At 43.4% G+C, this 16,829-nt stretch overlaps 1 protein-coding gene across 2 annotated transcripts in view; it reads left to right on the forward strand.

Moving 5' to 3' along the window:
• Positions 1 to 13,603, forward strand: part of RNF150 (ring finger protein 150) — a 284,272-nt gene extending 270,669 nt beyond the window's left edge. For both annotated transcript variants that reach the window (XM_055405717.2, XM_055405719.2), the window contains one exon: positions 4,821 to 13,603. In XM_055405717.2, the coding sequence (XP_055261692.1) occupies positions 4,821 to 4,939 (119 nt within the window). In that variant the 3' untranslated portion in view covers positions 4,940 to 13,603. The remainder of the gene's footprint in view (positions 1 to 4,820) is intronic.
• The last annotated feature ends 3,226 nt before the right edge of the window (positions 13,604 to 16,829 follow it).

The following is a 16,829-nucleotide window of genomic DNA, read 5'->3' on the forward strand; positions in this document are numbered from 1 at the left end:
AGAAGCTGCAGGTACGGTGAACTATCCGTGTACCAGTCAGCTCTCATCTGTGCTTTTTGTACTTGCTCTATTGAAAGCCATAGAATCACTCATGATGAGCTCTTTGGTTGACTGGTAATTTACTTGTGAGCTCTAATATTTGGCTTCTTATGAGCTGGATTGATTCATGGACTATTGCCCAAAAGAACAAGGAGGAGGAGGAGGCAGATGCAAAAGGGGAGGCGGTGGGAAGGGGGAGGATATATCTCTACAACATAGACCTCATTTTAATTTTTTTTAATTTTTGTCCAATTTTAATGGCTCCACTCCATTTACAGCTATTACAAAATATTGGCTACATTCCCTGTATTGTACTACATCCTCGAAGCCTGTCTGACATGAGTCTGTGCCTCCCACTCCCCCAGCTCTATCTTGCTCCTCACCCCACTGGCAGCCATCGTTTGTTCTCTGTATCTATGAGTTTGCTTCTTTTCTCTTGTGTTCACTAGTTTGTTGTATTTTCTAGATTCCACACATAAGTGTTATTGTACAGCATTTGTCTTTTTCCCTCTGACTTATTTCACTCAGCATAACACCCTCCCAGTCTACATTGCTGCATATGGCAACGGTGTGTTCTTCATGACCGAGCAGTAGTCCGTTGTACAAGCATACCGCATCTTCTTTATCCATTCGTCTATCTTGGACACTTACGTTGCTTCACCAGCTCGATGGGTGTGAGTTTGAGTGAGCTCCGGGAGTTGGTGATGGACAGGGAGGCCTGGCGTGCTGTGATTCATGGGGTCGCAGAGAGTCAGACAAGACTGAGCGACTGAACTGAACTGAACTGAACGTTGCTTCCATATCCTTAACCCTCATTTTTTATCTCCAGGAATAAGAATATTCCCGTTTTCTTTATACCTCAGGGTAGTGAGTTCTCCCATTTAGTGCATACTTGTACTAAATATACAGTAGCAGACTTTCTTCTTTATTAAGAGAAAACTTTTTAGTAGAAAACAGCATGTTGCAGAGTTATTGCAAAAGAAGAACTTAAAACTCTTTATCACTGGTAATTCTATTAAATAATTATTTATTGAGCACCCACCATGTCTGAGGCACTGTGCTAGACTTGCATCAACAGATACACAAGAAATTGTAACAACTGGAAAGACATCTAATATACGTATTAGATGTACAAACTCTCATTTTATAGATTTTAAAACTTTAGCCCCAGAGGAGAAAGTGACTTATACAGAGTAACATGTATAATTACTTATAGCTGAGACTACAGTCTCCTAAAGTAAGATAGGATCCCAGCTCTCATAAATATAATTTTAAGTGTTAGTTGCTCTGTCATGTCTAACTCTTTGTGACCCTTGGACTGTAACCTGCCAGGCTCCTCTGTCCATGGAATTCTCCAGGCAAGAATACTGGAGTGGGTAGCATTCCCTTCTCCGGGGGATCTTCCTAACCCTAGGATTGAACGCGGGTCTCCTGAATTGCAGACAGATTCTTTACCGTCTGAACCACAAGGGGAAAAGTGATGCTTATGGAGAGCACTGAGTAAAAAGTATGGATTGAATTGAAAATTATTTCATTATGGACATGAAATTACTTCTAGGTACTCCTAAACCTCCACAGAAGCAATAGCAAATGGATTTTCCAACATGGACAGGGAAAATGTAAGAAGAAACCCTGGCAAAATTTGGGCAACTGGAAAGAAATGAATAAAGCATCAGTGACTTAGTGGATCTAAAAATCAGAGCAATCCTCTGCCTCTGGCTGTGCAGATTGTGTCCTGTCCAAATCCATTGCCAGCTGCTCACTACGATTGCAGAGTGAAAGCTTCCACCAGGTGGTACTGAGAGCATAACCATGCGGAGAAAACAAGCGCTAAGCAGACGTGAGAAAGAGGAGAACCACCCCAGTTTGCATCACAGAATTCCCCAAAGGTCAGGGATGCAAGGTCCAAATGGCTCTGGAGAAGAGGATAAATGAGAAGGAAGTACACACACGCAAAATAAAGATGGGCTTCCCTGGTAGGTCAGCTGGTAAAGAATCCACCTGCAATGCAGGAAACGCAGGTTAGATCCCTGGGTTGGGAAGATCCCCTGGAGGAGGGCATGGCAATCCACTCCAGTATTCTTGCCTGGAGAGTCCCATGGACAGAGGAGCCTGGCAGGCTACAGTCCAGGGGGTCACAAAGAGTTGGACACGACAGAGCAACTCAGCACAGCACAGCATAGGTATAGATAGAGATGTAGATGCAGATACATCAAGAGATGTAGACATGGATATTTAGCCAGCCTAGAATGTATATGGTGTGAGGCAAGGATCCAGTTTCACCTTTTTTCTGCATGACTAATTTTATTGAATATCTGTGTGCGTGTGTTGTTTTATATTTACTCATTTCTATGACTGAGTCAGGCCTTAGTTGTGGCACACAGGATCTTTCGTTGCAGATCATGGACTCTCTAGTTGCAGTGCTCAGGTTGCATTGCTTCATGGCACGTGGGATCCTAGTTCCCCAACACAGGATCAAACCTGTGTCCCCTGCATTGCAAGGCAGATTGTTAACCAGTGGACCACCATGGAAGTCCCCTGAATATTTGTTGAATGCCACCGTTGACAAAGCTAAATACTTCTAGCCAAGATCTGTTTCCAAAGTTTTATTCTACCCATTGATCTGTCTGTATTAATGTGAACCTCATGCACTTTTCGGTCTAGGAAACATTTTAGATCTCAGTCTTTAGGTAGGCTACAACCCCTGTGAGACACTTCATTTCTCTAAAACTGATTTTTAAGACCATAACTCTTTGTCAGTTCTCTGTCTCCTTTTAAACATTTGAAAATTCACTGCCCTTCATGAAACTCATATTTATTTTTTCTTAACTGTACCTCAACATGAAGAAATTATATCAGTGATTATGAGAGCAAAAATCTGCATTCTTTAGTACTTAGATATTTTATTGGTCTTTTAATTGCATGTTTCTTCTGTAGGGTAATGGAACATATAAGATCTTCTGGTTTTAAAGCTGCCTTATAGGCTTCCCTGGTGGTTCAGATGGTGAACCATGCTATTGCTAATGCCTAAAAGATTCGTCCTTCTCATTCATCTGGCTGAAATACAAGGTATCCCATAGGACTCAGTTTAGACATGGCACCCAGTAGAAAGCTTTCTTAGACTCAGCAAATGGTTACGCAGCCCCCTTACCTCCTATAACACCAGGCACATCTGACAACAAAGAGCTTATCATGTTGGGGTGTAACTGACAAGTCAATGGTCTGCCTGCCTACTGGACAGTAAGCTCCTTGAGGACTGAAACTGCCTCATTTTCACCCCTATATCCCTACAGCTAGCATAATTCTTAGCATGTAGTAGGGACTCAATTATATGTTGAGTGAATGAATGATGTATGTTCATTGAGGAATGTTTAGGAGTAAAGGTAAATTTTTTAAAGAAAAGAAAATAATTATAAATCCCCAAATCTGAGACAACTCTTATTAACACTGTCAGCTTTCTTACTTCCAGTTAACTTTCTCTGTTGACTTCACTCCACATAAAGCTTTGGCTACTTCTGTTTTCATTTACTGGGAGCATTTTCTTCTGTAAATGCAGACTCTTTGGAAACATCACTTTAATAATTACAACAAGAAGATTGTCTTTTAGAAGTAACATAGCTTACTGAGATATTTTTTATTGTTAGGCTTTGTTACTTGCAATGTTTTGCTGCTATAAATAATGTTTAAATGGATATTTTTGCATCTCTGATTATTTCTCTGTAATATACTGTGGAAATGAAATTACAGGGTGAAAATTTCACAGTTCTGAATGCAGTTGATCAAAATATCTACCGCAGTGTACCCTTAACTGTAATACAATCTTTTTTAAAGAGTGAAGATTTCATAACAAAAAGGAGTAGCTCCTTTTTACCTGATATTTATTGGTCAATTGTATTGCATTCTTTTGTGAATTGTATAACAGTAACCTTTACCGATTTTTTTCTGCTGGACTCTTAGTTTTTCTTATTTATTTAAAAGTTCTCTGTATGTTAAGAATACAACCCTCAGTGAATTTTTTACAAATATTCCCAGCATGACATAATACTTTTTTTTTCCTGGCCACCATGCCGTGTGCTGGATCTTAGTTCCCTGACTAGGGATCAAACCAGTGCCCCTGTAATGGAAGTGCAGCGTCTTAACCACTAGACCAGGAAGTTCCCCAGGGTGACATATACCTTTGATCTTATTTTTCATGTTTTTAATATTCTTGAAAATTTTATAAACATTTATCAGTCGTTTCATCTGTGAATCGTTCAACTGCTTTTCCATATAGACTTTGTTGCCCTACTTAGAGATATTCGGTGTATTTTTTCCTCCTTAGATATATACTTATAAGATACATCTTTTCATAGTGTAAGAAGGGCTTCCCAGTTAAAAAACCCACCTGCCCCTGCAGGAGACATAAGAGATGCGGGTTTGATCCCTGGGTCAGGAAGATCCCCTGGAGGAGGACCTGGCAACCCACACCAGTATTCTTGCCTGGAGAATCCCATGGACAGAGGAGCCTCGTGGGCTACAGTCTGTGGGATCACAAATTGATGTGACTTACCACACACACACTTAGCATGAGAAGATAACTAGACTTTTTTTTATGTATTTATTTTTTACAAACTAGCTGATTTTCCTAATACCTTCTCTTGGGCTTCAGTGAAATGGAAGGCAGCGATGCTAGCCACTGCACCACCAAGACTTTGGCATCAATGAACTGTTATTAAAGGCAATTGTATTAAGCCTCTGAAGACATAGCTCAGTGTTCACCATGAATTTTGTTTCCCCCTCAGGTGAGCAGGAGCCAGCTATAAGCAGTGATTCTGATATCTCACTGATCATGGCGATGGAGGTTGGACTGTCTGATGTAGAACTTTCCACCGACCAAGACTGCGAAGAGGTGAAATCTTGAAATGGCAAATAGAGAAAAAAGGGATGGTAGGACGCGAGGGGAAGGAAGGGAGGAGTGCCCCAAGTATGGACCCAGCACTCACATCTCCAGAACACCTTGGCAACTCCAGGGCACTCTACTCAAGAATGGTACCGCAAAGCAATATCCAAAGTCACGTTCATCAGGATGCAGTTTGTCCATCTCTGCAGCAGGCCCTGGCCTTGGCACCTGGGAAGCTGAAAGCTGATTATCTCTCCCATGTCCTTGTAGACACACACTTCAGAAGTTCCTGAAACAGACTGAAAGGACACTCTGAGGGCTTCTTAGTTTCATTTCAGTTTTTCCCAGGGTCTTGTTTTCCTATTTGGGGAATGTGGTTGATTTCTTTGGCGGTTTCTTTTTAAGGACTATGTGTAGTTTACTTTATGTTCACTCCTTTGTGTTTCCTTTGATTCACTCCAGCTTTTGTACCGAGTTCTGTTTAGAGGCATCAGTTCCTGCTCTGACCAGTTTGTATTCCATCTCTGAGATTAGTGGCCTTGATCGCTCAGCATGAAGTATGCATGGCTTTGGGAAGTGCCTCAGCACCATGAAACAGTCTAAGGCCAGCTTTCATTTTGAATCTAAATTCTTTTAAGTGGGTCTTAAAACTCCCAGCTGCCAGAGAGCCCAACACTGAGCTCCGAATCTGCAGAGGTCACTGCTCATGTTTTTCAGCTACACACCCTGGCTTCCACTTGCCCAGCTCTGTTAAGGACCCACGTGACTTGAGAAGGAAGCTCTAGGGAGGCACGTCAATCCTTCTGGGTCTTAGCAGTCTTTGACCGAAATGCTGAAATCACAATTTCCCTCTCGGGGCATTAGCGCCATTCTATGTGGCTGTAGGGCTTGTCCATCGCTGGGACACCAAGCCTAATTTTCAAACCAGATACCACATACTCTTCCTGAAAGTGAACTGTCTGTTGCATTGGTTTCCCCAAGGTTACGACAATCTCCTGTTACCTCCACAAGTGGGTCCTGCAGGAGATGGAAGCTTTAGAAAAGATCCAAGCATCTTTGGATCAACACAGTGGGGGCTGTGAGAGCATCCAGGTCTTACCTGAATTCCAGTACACTTCTGTTCAGCCTCACCAGACCTCGAGGAAGGATTTAGGTGAATCCTTAGGAAACTGCTTCCCAGGGATCCCCTGAGTGCGTCTAGATACCAAGTGGGAGGTAGGAGGTGGGGTGTAGAGAACACTCGATCTAAAAAGTACAGCGTGGGAACTGTTGAAATCAAGTTTCTCCTGACTGAGAGACAAAGTCAGAGGGAGAGGAAACGAGGTATCAAAATGAATCCTGAAAATCCACCTGGTGTTTTTAAACCCTTTATGTTTTTATTCTTTTTTGTAACTATGACAGAGACGTGCTATTTTTTCAGTGGGCAATTTTGTAATACATTTGAGACTCTCCAGATGCAGGAATGACTAAGGCAGTGTAAACTGTTTCTCTGGACCATTAGATGGATCACCTCGACATCTGTGAAAGGGCATGCTGCTGAGCATGGGTTACCTGGGAAAGAAAGCTTCTCTCATCGAGTTATTTACATATGTGATGAGGCCCTTCTGCCTTGCCACACTCATCCTCATGCAAAAACAGAGTTTAGTTCTGCTGTAAAACTGTGCTGCCTGCTGGAACACGGTGTAGATGTCAAGGGAGACCCCTGAAGGCTCTTTTTTCTCTACCTTTAACGATTTCCTATTTGATGCTTTCTAAGTAGGCAGCCAAGGCAGAGAAAATGGTCACCACCTTCAGAAATGTCACATCTCTGTAGGAGTCCAACACTTCCTGTCATGAAATCCAGGGTGTCCAAGGCAGGGAGGAGTAAAGGCAATGCTGAATCCAGAGTCAGGAGGCGGAGATGAGCCGCCTGCTTGCTGGGCCTCGGCTTCAGCATCTGTAAAGAGAAAGTGTTTAACAAGATGATGCCCGAGGCTCCTTCCGGTCTTAGGACCACTAATGAGCGTTTTGCCAGGGGGACCCGTTTTTAGCAGTGAGTGATGACACACGGCAGACTTTCTACCTTGGGCAGGCAGAGTTACTTGACATGTAACATATAACAGCTTTTTGAGACTCAGCACGCCTGTGTGGCTGAGACTGACTGTCTAAATAATGGAAGTTCTAAGGCCAAGGAGGAGTTGCTTTATTTTGCCTTGCTTTAAAAAACCGCACTTAGTCACAGAGTCTGCAGTCTCTGGATACCTTCAAATCCTCATTCTCAGTGTGGAATTCTTCATCTCAAGGTATTTCTTTTTCTAGGTCAGCAAAGGCCTGTACCACCTACCCCTCCTTCAGTCAGCTTTGTCCCAAACAAAGTTTGGTATTAAGTCAAAGGAAATGAGAAGGAGGATTATATAAATTGGATCCCATGCCCAGAGAGAAAATGCCCTTAGGATTGGTGGGTGTTCTCTCTTCCTGCCAGTGACCAGGTAGATCAGGAATTGGTTGCTTGTGTGTGCCGTAGCCCAGCAGTCCCTGAAAGATGCTGCCGAGGTGATGACGAGCCCAGGTGGCAGAGCTGAGTCTGTGGACCTGACCCTAGGAAGGTTCTGCTGCAAGCTCCCCGAGTCTAGAAGGTTCTCCTTTACCCAAGATGTGTTTCTGAAGAATTTTCCCATGACTTTGGTAATTTTAAGAAAAAATTATAATTAACTGGCATGAAAGCGTTCAAAAAAAAAAAAAAAATGGAAAGAGCCATTCCCACACAGATCATACCCCCAAAGAAGAAACCCTGATGTGGGCCCCCCCGTGGCTCATAGAAAGTATCAAAGGGCGTGGGAACCATCTTGAAGCATCTGCAGACTTGATGTGCATTTTTCTGTAAGGTCTAGACCAGCACTCTCCAATAGGAATATAGTAGAAGCCCCACATGTAATTGCAAATTTTCTACTGGCCACATTTTTAAAAAGCAAAAGAAAACAGGTAAAAGTAATTTCCATAATATACTCCTTTGTTCCAACATTACTGTTTCCACAGGTAATTAGTATAAAAAGTATTCATGAAATACTTGACATTCTTTTTCATACTGAGTCTACTAAAGGAGCATGTGTTTGACAGTCACTCAGCTGTCCATCTGGACTGGCTAATGCTCCAGTCCTCAGCATTGGAGAACACAGAGCTAGAACTTCTCCAACGTTCAAGATTCCCTGACTCTTACAAAGAAAGGGGGTTAAAACCTAATTACCACTGGAGAGAACTGGATCCCACCCAGGTCGCCTAATGAGAGGCCCAGAAACCCATTTGTCTTATAATGGATAAATATTCGGACCATCCTTTCTGAAATTTTTGCTGGACCTGTTTAACCATACCAGTCCCTGACCATTTGCTGTTACTTCCTTGACCAGTTTTGTTTGTTTGTTTGTTTTTTAAAGAAGTCACCCAAAGCATGTCGGTTTGGTGCTGAGACAAAATGATATCCTTCACTTCCACCCTTGGGCTGATGTGCGGCACTCAGGAGCCAAACAGAATTCCAGATTCTAGTAATTTACTAGATTTACTTCCACCCCTGGTCCCCCTGCAGATGGTCTTTTCCTAGTCCCAGTGGCCTCTAGCCCCATCACTGTGGCTAAAATGCATGGACTTGGGAGGAAAAAGTGGCAAGGTACATACTGACTCCAAATATGAGACTCTGTGTGGCCTTCTCAATACAGGAGAAGTCTTAGGAGCTTGTGACTTTCCATCCTCAAGTTGGTGAATTATGATGCCCTGCAACTCAGAAACAAGCTCTCAACTCAGAAGTAAGCATCCCCCTTCAACCCCAAGGATGTGGGCAAGAAAACAAGCATCTGTATTCCCTCAGAGTAATTTAGAGTCCCCTCTAGGCATTGCTGCGTCCCATGTGGCTGGTCCCTTTGGGCAGAACTGAGCTTCGATCATGAATAGAGCATCGGTATTTTGATTTCATCTCTAGGTTTTGATCACCCCTAAAATGTCAACCCCGTCATCCTGGCAGGGAGTGATGGAGAGCTTGGGGAAGGTAGAAAGTTAGAAGGAGCAAAGGCATCTACCTTTTCTTACATCACTGAGCAATGATCATGACCATGGAGGCAAAGACGGTTTTCTGTTGTTGTTTTTATTGGGGGATAATTGCTTTACAATATTGTGTTAGCCCCTGCCATACGTCAACATGAATCAGTCACAGGTCAAAGAGGTTTCTCTGTTTTGTTTTCCCTCATTCTGATGGAAACATCCTGCATGTTCCTGGGTCTGGATTTGGTCACACCAATCCAAGGTACCCAGTGGCTAGTTCAGTTAGTGCTTCGACATTCCTGAAGCTGACATCCTTTCAGAACCAGAAATGATGACAGGCAGCCTGTCTTGGGACTCTTACTACCATCACGTTCATCGAGTCGAGATGAAAATTCTTGCAGAGCATCTAGTTGTCTGTTGAATGCATCACCTGGACTGAAAACAAAGAAACCTCATCAAAGCAAAACCCTTTCAGAAAACCACAGAGAGAGTCACACCCTCTGTGAAGGGAGGATCCAACCCTCTATGGTAATAGACAGAGCCTCTGAGGCCATTTCTGGTAGCATTTTTAAATAACACTTTCATTTCGATTTCTTTCCTTTTTTTGTCTGGGTGTTTCTCTGGCTCTGTCTGATTGCCTATCTCTTTCTTTGTATGAACACCCCCATATGCATCCTTTTCCCATCTTTCAGGACAGAAAAACCTTTGTGGATCTGAAGAGGTGTTATTATTGTGATTACTGTCGTTCCTGTTGTTGGCGTTTTTCTTCTTTTTATTGTGTGGCAGAAGCTATCTCTGCACTTCTGATGAGGAAAACCGGTTGACTATAAAAGCAAATTAACTTCCTCTGTAGTGGAGCTTGCCTCATTTTCACTTCCAGCTATTGCCTTAAAAAGAAAAAAAAAAAAAAAAGACTTCCTTGCCAGAAAAGTCTCCGAGGCAAATAATGGCAAGGTAACAATTCCAGAATGCTGTCTAATCTGTTATCTTGCACCCCCAGCATCTGTGACCTTCTCAGTTCACCACAGGCCCCCAGGGTTAGGATTTCTTGGAAAAACACATGGGCTGTACCATATCCGATGTCCACTCCTGCTTCTTAACATCTTGGCACAAGAACTTGCTCTTGGTAAGTGATCTGAGAGGCCACTTCTTCCTCAAGACTGAAAAAGAGGCAAAAAGAAACCATTCCCCCAAAGTGGGAGACACGTAGTTCCTTGTGAGGTGCTCTGCATCACAGAACTCCCCTGTGCTCTTTGCATGGCCGGAACTGAACAGTACTTTTGATGAGGGCAATTAAAAGGTGATGAGGATACAGCTTCCTAATGACTCAGCGGGTAAAGAATTCTCCTGCAATGCAGGAGACACGGGAGATGCCAGTTCGATTCCTGGGTCAGGAAGATTCCCTGGAGGAGGAAATGGCAACCCACTCCAGTATTCTTGCCTGAAAAATCCCATGGACAGAGGACCCTGCTGGGCTATAGCTCAGAGGGTCGCATAGAGTCGGACATGGCTGAGTAACTAAACCTCATGCACAGGGATGCTTTTACCCACAGGAACTTAGAAAAGAAGATGGCAGGGAATGTACATGGATGCTCTTCCCGAATCAGTGAGCATCCTCCAGTTTTGGAGCTGAGCTCTTTGGGGGCTTGTGTTCATCTTAAGGAGTTTAACGCTTGTGAGTCAAACACTCCTGATTGCAAAGAAGGTTGGGATTATCTGAAAAATAAATTAATTCTGAGAAGCAGGTATGCGTGTCTCATCACTTACCTCTTACCTTCCTGCCCTCCCCTCCCCATCGCATGACTCCAGGCCCTTTGTAATTTATAAAGACCCACAGATGAGTAGCCACACTGTGCTCTTTGAGCCTTTGGGTGTCACTAAATTAATCATCCCAAAACTCAAGCAGTGCATCCCGATCCTGGATGTAGACTCTTCATTATCAAGTCCTTTAATTGCAAAACCCACTCATTCTGCAAAGGAGCTGCCGAGGTTATTTACATCTCTCTTTGCTGTCCTCTAAATGATGCCTGCCTGGAATGCTTCATGATCAAGTGGCTTCTCCAGAAATCTCTGTGATTAAAGACCTTCTCATCTTTGCACCACTGTTAACATTTGCATTTACCACCAAGCCATTCTGTCTCTGGCCACTGGATAAATATTTGTTGAAAATAATGATAAGTCAAAAACATACATCTCTCCAGAGGCTCTGTAGGTCTGAAGAGAGGGAAGGAGAAAACCCATGGAGAAGGAAGCTCATTCTGAGTCACCTAAAGTCATTGCCTGGCAGGACATCTGTGGTCTTGTCATCCTTACTGAAGTTGAAAGACGTGGTGAAGCAGAGAAAATCAGGTGGGGACCATGTGTACTGTGTAAACCAAAGACCATCCAAACACGTGTCCACCATCCAAATGGACACATGTTTCTTCCAGTGGCTAGTTTAACTTTTTCCCAATGTACTCATAAAAGTGAAGGTGGTTTGCTTGGTCGAATGAAACTGTGAATGACATCTTAGGGGGTTTTCTCTTGCAGGCTGGATTTCTCTTATGAAATCCAGAAAAAAAAAAAATAGTACCATGGCCTTAGTACTGCACCATCTTGACCGTCGAGTGCTTAGTCTCCTTTTCCCTCCAAAGTTTCAGACAAACTGAGCGCTTTATTGAACTCAGAATATTGTTCTCTTTGAGAATGTGAAGATTTTAAATAGCCAAAGAATTTTCGTGTACAAGAGCTAGGTAATTATAGCATATCCTGCTCTTTTGAAGAAAATACCAAACTATTGCCTGTAGTAATAGATCATGAAGCAATGGCAGGACTATTAACATAGGACTTTTCCGTCTGTGTTTCTGTTGGCGTCTATGGTACTTAGTGTTAAACGGGATGTTATTGCAAGGGAGCAGGGTGCCCTCTGCTGGAATTCTCACCATTATCTTTTCAGCCAACTCATCGGACGAGAGTCACCATTTCCTCAACAACTAGTAGTGATTTGCCTTTTATTGTAGTTTTCCTCAGTAGTTGAGAATTTGGTCCACTTTTGTCAAAACACGGAGGAATGTCACAAACTCTGAAAATTGGAGGAGGGCCCCATGGAACATCTCTCTGTCAACAGCCCCCATCTTCCACAAAATGTTGAAAGAATATTGTTTGCCCTGTTTGCAAAGGAGATGCCTCTGGCTGGAATGTCTGTACAGAGTTCTAAGACAAGGGCCTAATTGTTTTGTAACATTATCTCAACTTTTTTCTTGTCAAATTGCAAAGGAAGTTCAATAAACAGATTTCTTTCGTATGAATGTAAATGGTGTGAGATGCTGACGTGTTTTGAATGTGTACATAATATATTTACTTCCTGCGTTCACATTAGTAATCTGAAATGGTTGTACCATTTTATAATTAGAAAGAGATGTCGAGGTGGGGGAGGGGCGGGAGGGGTTGTTATTTTTATAGTGAGATGTCCCTTATATTTAGAAAACTTGAAGTAATTTTGTACTTGTGAAAAGTTACATTCCATTCATTTTTTGAAAAAATAATGGGTGTTGTTCTTTTAAATGATCACAAGCTGGAAGGATGATTATTCTAGTTTCTGGGAAGAGCCTCCCAAGTAGTATATAAAAGACACAGATTCTATAGACTGCAGATCAAGACCAGCAACTGACAGCTCAGCAATGTGAAAAGAAAAGAAAAGCCAACTTATTTTAACCTCTTTAGGTAGGACATTATTATTTCCATTGAGGGGGGAATCTCCTACAAAGAATGAATTTACCATTGGGAAATAGTTCAGACATGACATCTTAAATCAATGTCTAGTCCCTTCCTACTAACAAGAAAAAAATTCAGTGGATTTATTACCCACCCACCACCCCCACCACCCCCACCCCCCGCCAACACAGATTATGTGCTTTCATTGTAAAACAAATGACGTCACTGTTAGAATTTTACTCAGCGTCCCCTTGAGGTCTTCCCAGCCAGTCTGAAGATCCCACGTGTAATGGTCCCTAACTCATTCTTGCGATACCCAGATTATGAGACTGATTCCTTGTTTTATTTGACACATGACTCAAAATCACCAAAGTTACTCCCCACGGCATTTTCACCAGTAACTTCTTACTTGGACTTTGGTTTGTTCTTAATTGTTAAAAAAATTTAGTAGTGAATTATGTAGCTGTTCTACCCAAACATTATCTTCTATATAACTCACAGGCTTATTTAAATGATTAGTTCAGATGGTGTAGTTATTGGGTTTCATTTTGTTTTTTCTGTATAAATCTCTTTTTCTTCTTCCCCACCTCAGGCACCTACCTGAATCCTTCTAAAGCACTTTATATCCCTCTTGAAATACACAGATGTTTAAAAGAAACCATCTTTAACAGGAATTGTCTTCTATTAGGAGACACAGCTTTTATTTTGCTTTATTCTATTCTCTATGTGCTTGGAGAGCAGAAGCTGTTTGTCGCACACGGGCTAATGATAAGATATTAAGGATAATAATTGGAATCATTCAATCATACAACGTGGCTCTTTTTATTATATAGAAGACTATCATGTAAATAAGTGCAACCGTGTTCTTCTGTAAAGTTCAAAAAACATGCAATTATGAAAATTTGAAAAGGATTGTGAATTCCAGGAAATTCCATTGCAAAATTTTGTTTGGTTTTGTTTTTTAATAAAATGAAACCGGAGGCATGTGTTTGTGTCATCCATTCCCTAACTGTAACCTCATCTGGGATTCCAAGGTGGCACTGTGGGTCAGAAAACATCCGTATTTATCGCTGTCATGATTGTGTTCAAAGAACAAGAGATTTTAATAACTTCTTTATCTCAAGTAAGTCAAAGGCCAGGTAGACCTCTTCTTAGCTCTGTGCCTCTAAGTGAAGTAATTAAAAAGATTTTGAGGGAGTTTCCTGGAGGTCCAATGGTTAAGACTCTGCTTTCAATGCAGAGAGTACAAGTTCAATCCCTGCTTGGAGAACTAAGGTCCCACATGCCAAAAATTGAGCAGCTCAGCAAAAGAATGGCTGCTGAGTTCTCTTGAAACATTATTGGGTAGGAACCGAACACTTGATCTGAGCTGCTGGTGGGCAGATCACCCTAAAGAAGGTTATACACTGTGGAGCCCACCAGGTGGGCTGGGGCAGCAAGTCCTCATTTACACTCACTTGTAGACGTAGAACAGATGTTAAACAGCAATTTGTTCACATTACCAAGGTGGGAAATGCCAGTCTAGGAAAGTAGGAAAGGAAGATGAAAAGGGGGAGAGGTACCCTATTTATTATTATCACCCACCAGGCAGGCCCTGGTGTGGCTCAGAGCCTTTGGGTCTGGCCCATCCAAGATGCTGATGTGTCGCCTCGAGGCAGGCAAGTCGAACGTGCCTGGCATGGTTCAACTTATGACAGAAGCCTTCCGCCTGGCCTGGCCCGCCTCCAGAGGCTGTGAACACCACACTATTTGCTGGCAAAAGCCAAGCCATGTTGGATGCCCTGGCCTCCCAGAGCTGCTTCCTGCCCAGGTGACCATGCTGTGTGAATGGCTGGAAAGCATCAGGGGCCAAGCCATGCTTCATTCCTAGGTCAGAGGACATTTGAAGGAGATTGTTGGTAACAGCCTGTGCCACATTGGGAGGCACTCTGCATTTCGCTCATGCCTCCACAATCACAACATTGATCTCCCCTGTGATCACCTGTGATCACCAACAAAGCTGCCACCTGGGGTGGAAACTGTTAACCCAGGATCTGGAAGCCATCCCTCCTGACTCCGTTGTCCATGACCCTTCCACTAGAGCAGGGGCTCCTAGACTGGGAAATGTGTTCAGTGGGACCCATTCTCACTATGCTAGGAACTTCAGCAGCCAAGTCCCAAGGGTGACTCCGCTGGAACAAGGCTTCATACACTACACATTAGCTATTAACAACTTCCAAGCAGGTCTTCACTAGGTGATCACTGTTCCTCTCTGTCAAGGGTCGTAGTTTTCAACACTGTACTGGACAAGACCACTTGCAGAGAACGTGTGGGTTTTCGAGCTAGAATAAAGCTGCTCGAATAAAGTGTTTCCCACTTCGGAGCATTGTCCCTGCTCCAACTGTAACAGAAAAAGGGCACCGTGCACAGCCTGTACCACCAGCCTGGTGTCCACTTCCCCTGGAGCGAAGATGTCCTGGGACACAGGTCACTGGGGGCCCTCAGAGTCACCTGTGTGTCAGGGAGCAGGCAGGGGTGGCCACGTGGCTTATTTACCATTCATTCAGGAAGTACAGGCGCTGCCCTTCTAGATGCTCCACTTCGTGGGCTTTTGAGCCTGTGAAGTATACTCATCGTTTCAAGAATGGAGAATGCGAAACTCCGCAGTGCTTTGTAATAAGCCAGCTGGGCCAACTTGACCACCCAGTTTCCTAGACTGTTAACGCCCGTATTTGGAGTACTAGCTGCTAAACCACTATTCAAAACATAGGAAAATGTGTTTAGGGACTTCCCTTGTGGTCCAGTAGGTCCCAATACAGGGGGCTAGGGTTGGATCCCTGGTCAGGGAACTAGATCCCACATGCTGCAACTGAGTTTGAGTGCCACAACTAAATATCCTGCATGCCACACAAGACCCGGTGCAGCCAAATAAATAAGAAAGAAAGTGTGTTCTTTTCTAAGTCTCACAATCCTTTCCACACCAATGTCAGCACCCCCACTCGCCTTGGTTGAATGATTCGTTGCACCAGATTGGGAAAACAGGGCTGATAGGGAAAGAGGTGGGTTTTGCTCTGTGATAATTACTATACATAGAGCGAGGGTACCAACTGGCAAGAAATTCAGTACCGAGACAGGTTTCGTTATTTCTGAGATGTTGTAGAACCATGCTTCCATCATTCTTAGGGATCCAACAACAGAAATTATTTTGCACGGTATTTCATCCCACTGGTTGGTAGAGTCACCCTTGGGTCTCACGGTGACTCTATGTTCTTGGCAGTAAGCATAAGGGACAGTGAGGGACTTCCTTAGTGATCCAGTGGCCAAAACTCCTCACTCCCAACACAGGGGACCCTGGTTTGATTCCTGGTCAGGGAACTAGATGCAGCAAAGATGTGGTGCAGTCAAATAAGTAAAAATATATTTTAAACTGTTTCCCTTCCCTCCTCCCCATAAGCCTACGACCACTTTCAGACTTAGGAACACATCTCCTAGAGAGTGGTCAACCAACCAAAAAAAATGGAGACTTTTCTGCTCCATCAAAGACCAGGGGATAGTTCGATCTCACATGCCTCGGAGCCAAAAAAACAAAACACAAAGCAGAAGCAGTATTGCAACAAATTCAATAAAAACTTAAAAAAATAAAAGACCATGCTTAGATGTCCCTTCATCCATCTGCAGTTACATACCTTAGCATAGGTAGAATACTACCAAAGTCTCCAGCTGTGAGTGGGGGATGGGGAGGGGCGTGCATGTGAGGGGAGCCTGTATTTGCTGGCACATCCCTGGTGGCTCAGTCAATACAGAATCTGCCTGCAATGCAGGCGACCTGGGTTCGATCCCTGGGTTGGGAAGATTCCCTGGAGGAGGGCATGGCAACCCACTCCAGTATTCTTGCCTGAAGAATTCCATGGTCAGTGGAGCCTGGCAGGCTATAGTCCATAGGGTTGCAAAGAGTTGGACACAACTGAGGGACTAAGCACACACATAGAAGTTAACAATTAAACTCCCTGAAGCCCTCAGACCTTTCTTTTGTGGAAGACATTCCCACTCTGTCCCTGTGGAAACATCCAGAAGGTCTGACTGTAGTCATGATGCCCCTCCCCCCACAACCGAGGCTCGCATGCTGTGCCTCGCTCCAACTTTCCTGCCTTCTTTGTTCTTAAGGATCATTCATGAAATAGTCAGGGGAGAAACCAGAGCCAGTTTTCATTGGCGGGCATAGCCCTTGGTT

Source organism: Moschus berezovskii, chromosome 19 (assembly GCF_049115385.1).
Source record: "Moschus berezovskii isolate FMDL1 chromosome 19, NW_MosBer_1.0, whole genome shotgun sequence".
NCBI lineage: Eukaryota > Metazoa > Chordata > Mammalia > Artiodactyla > Moschidae > Moschus > Moschus berezovskii.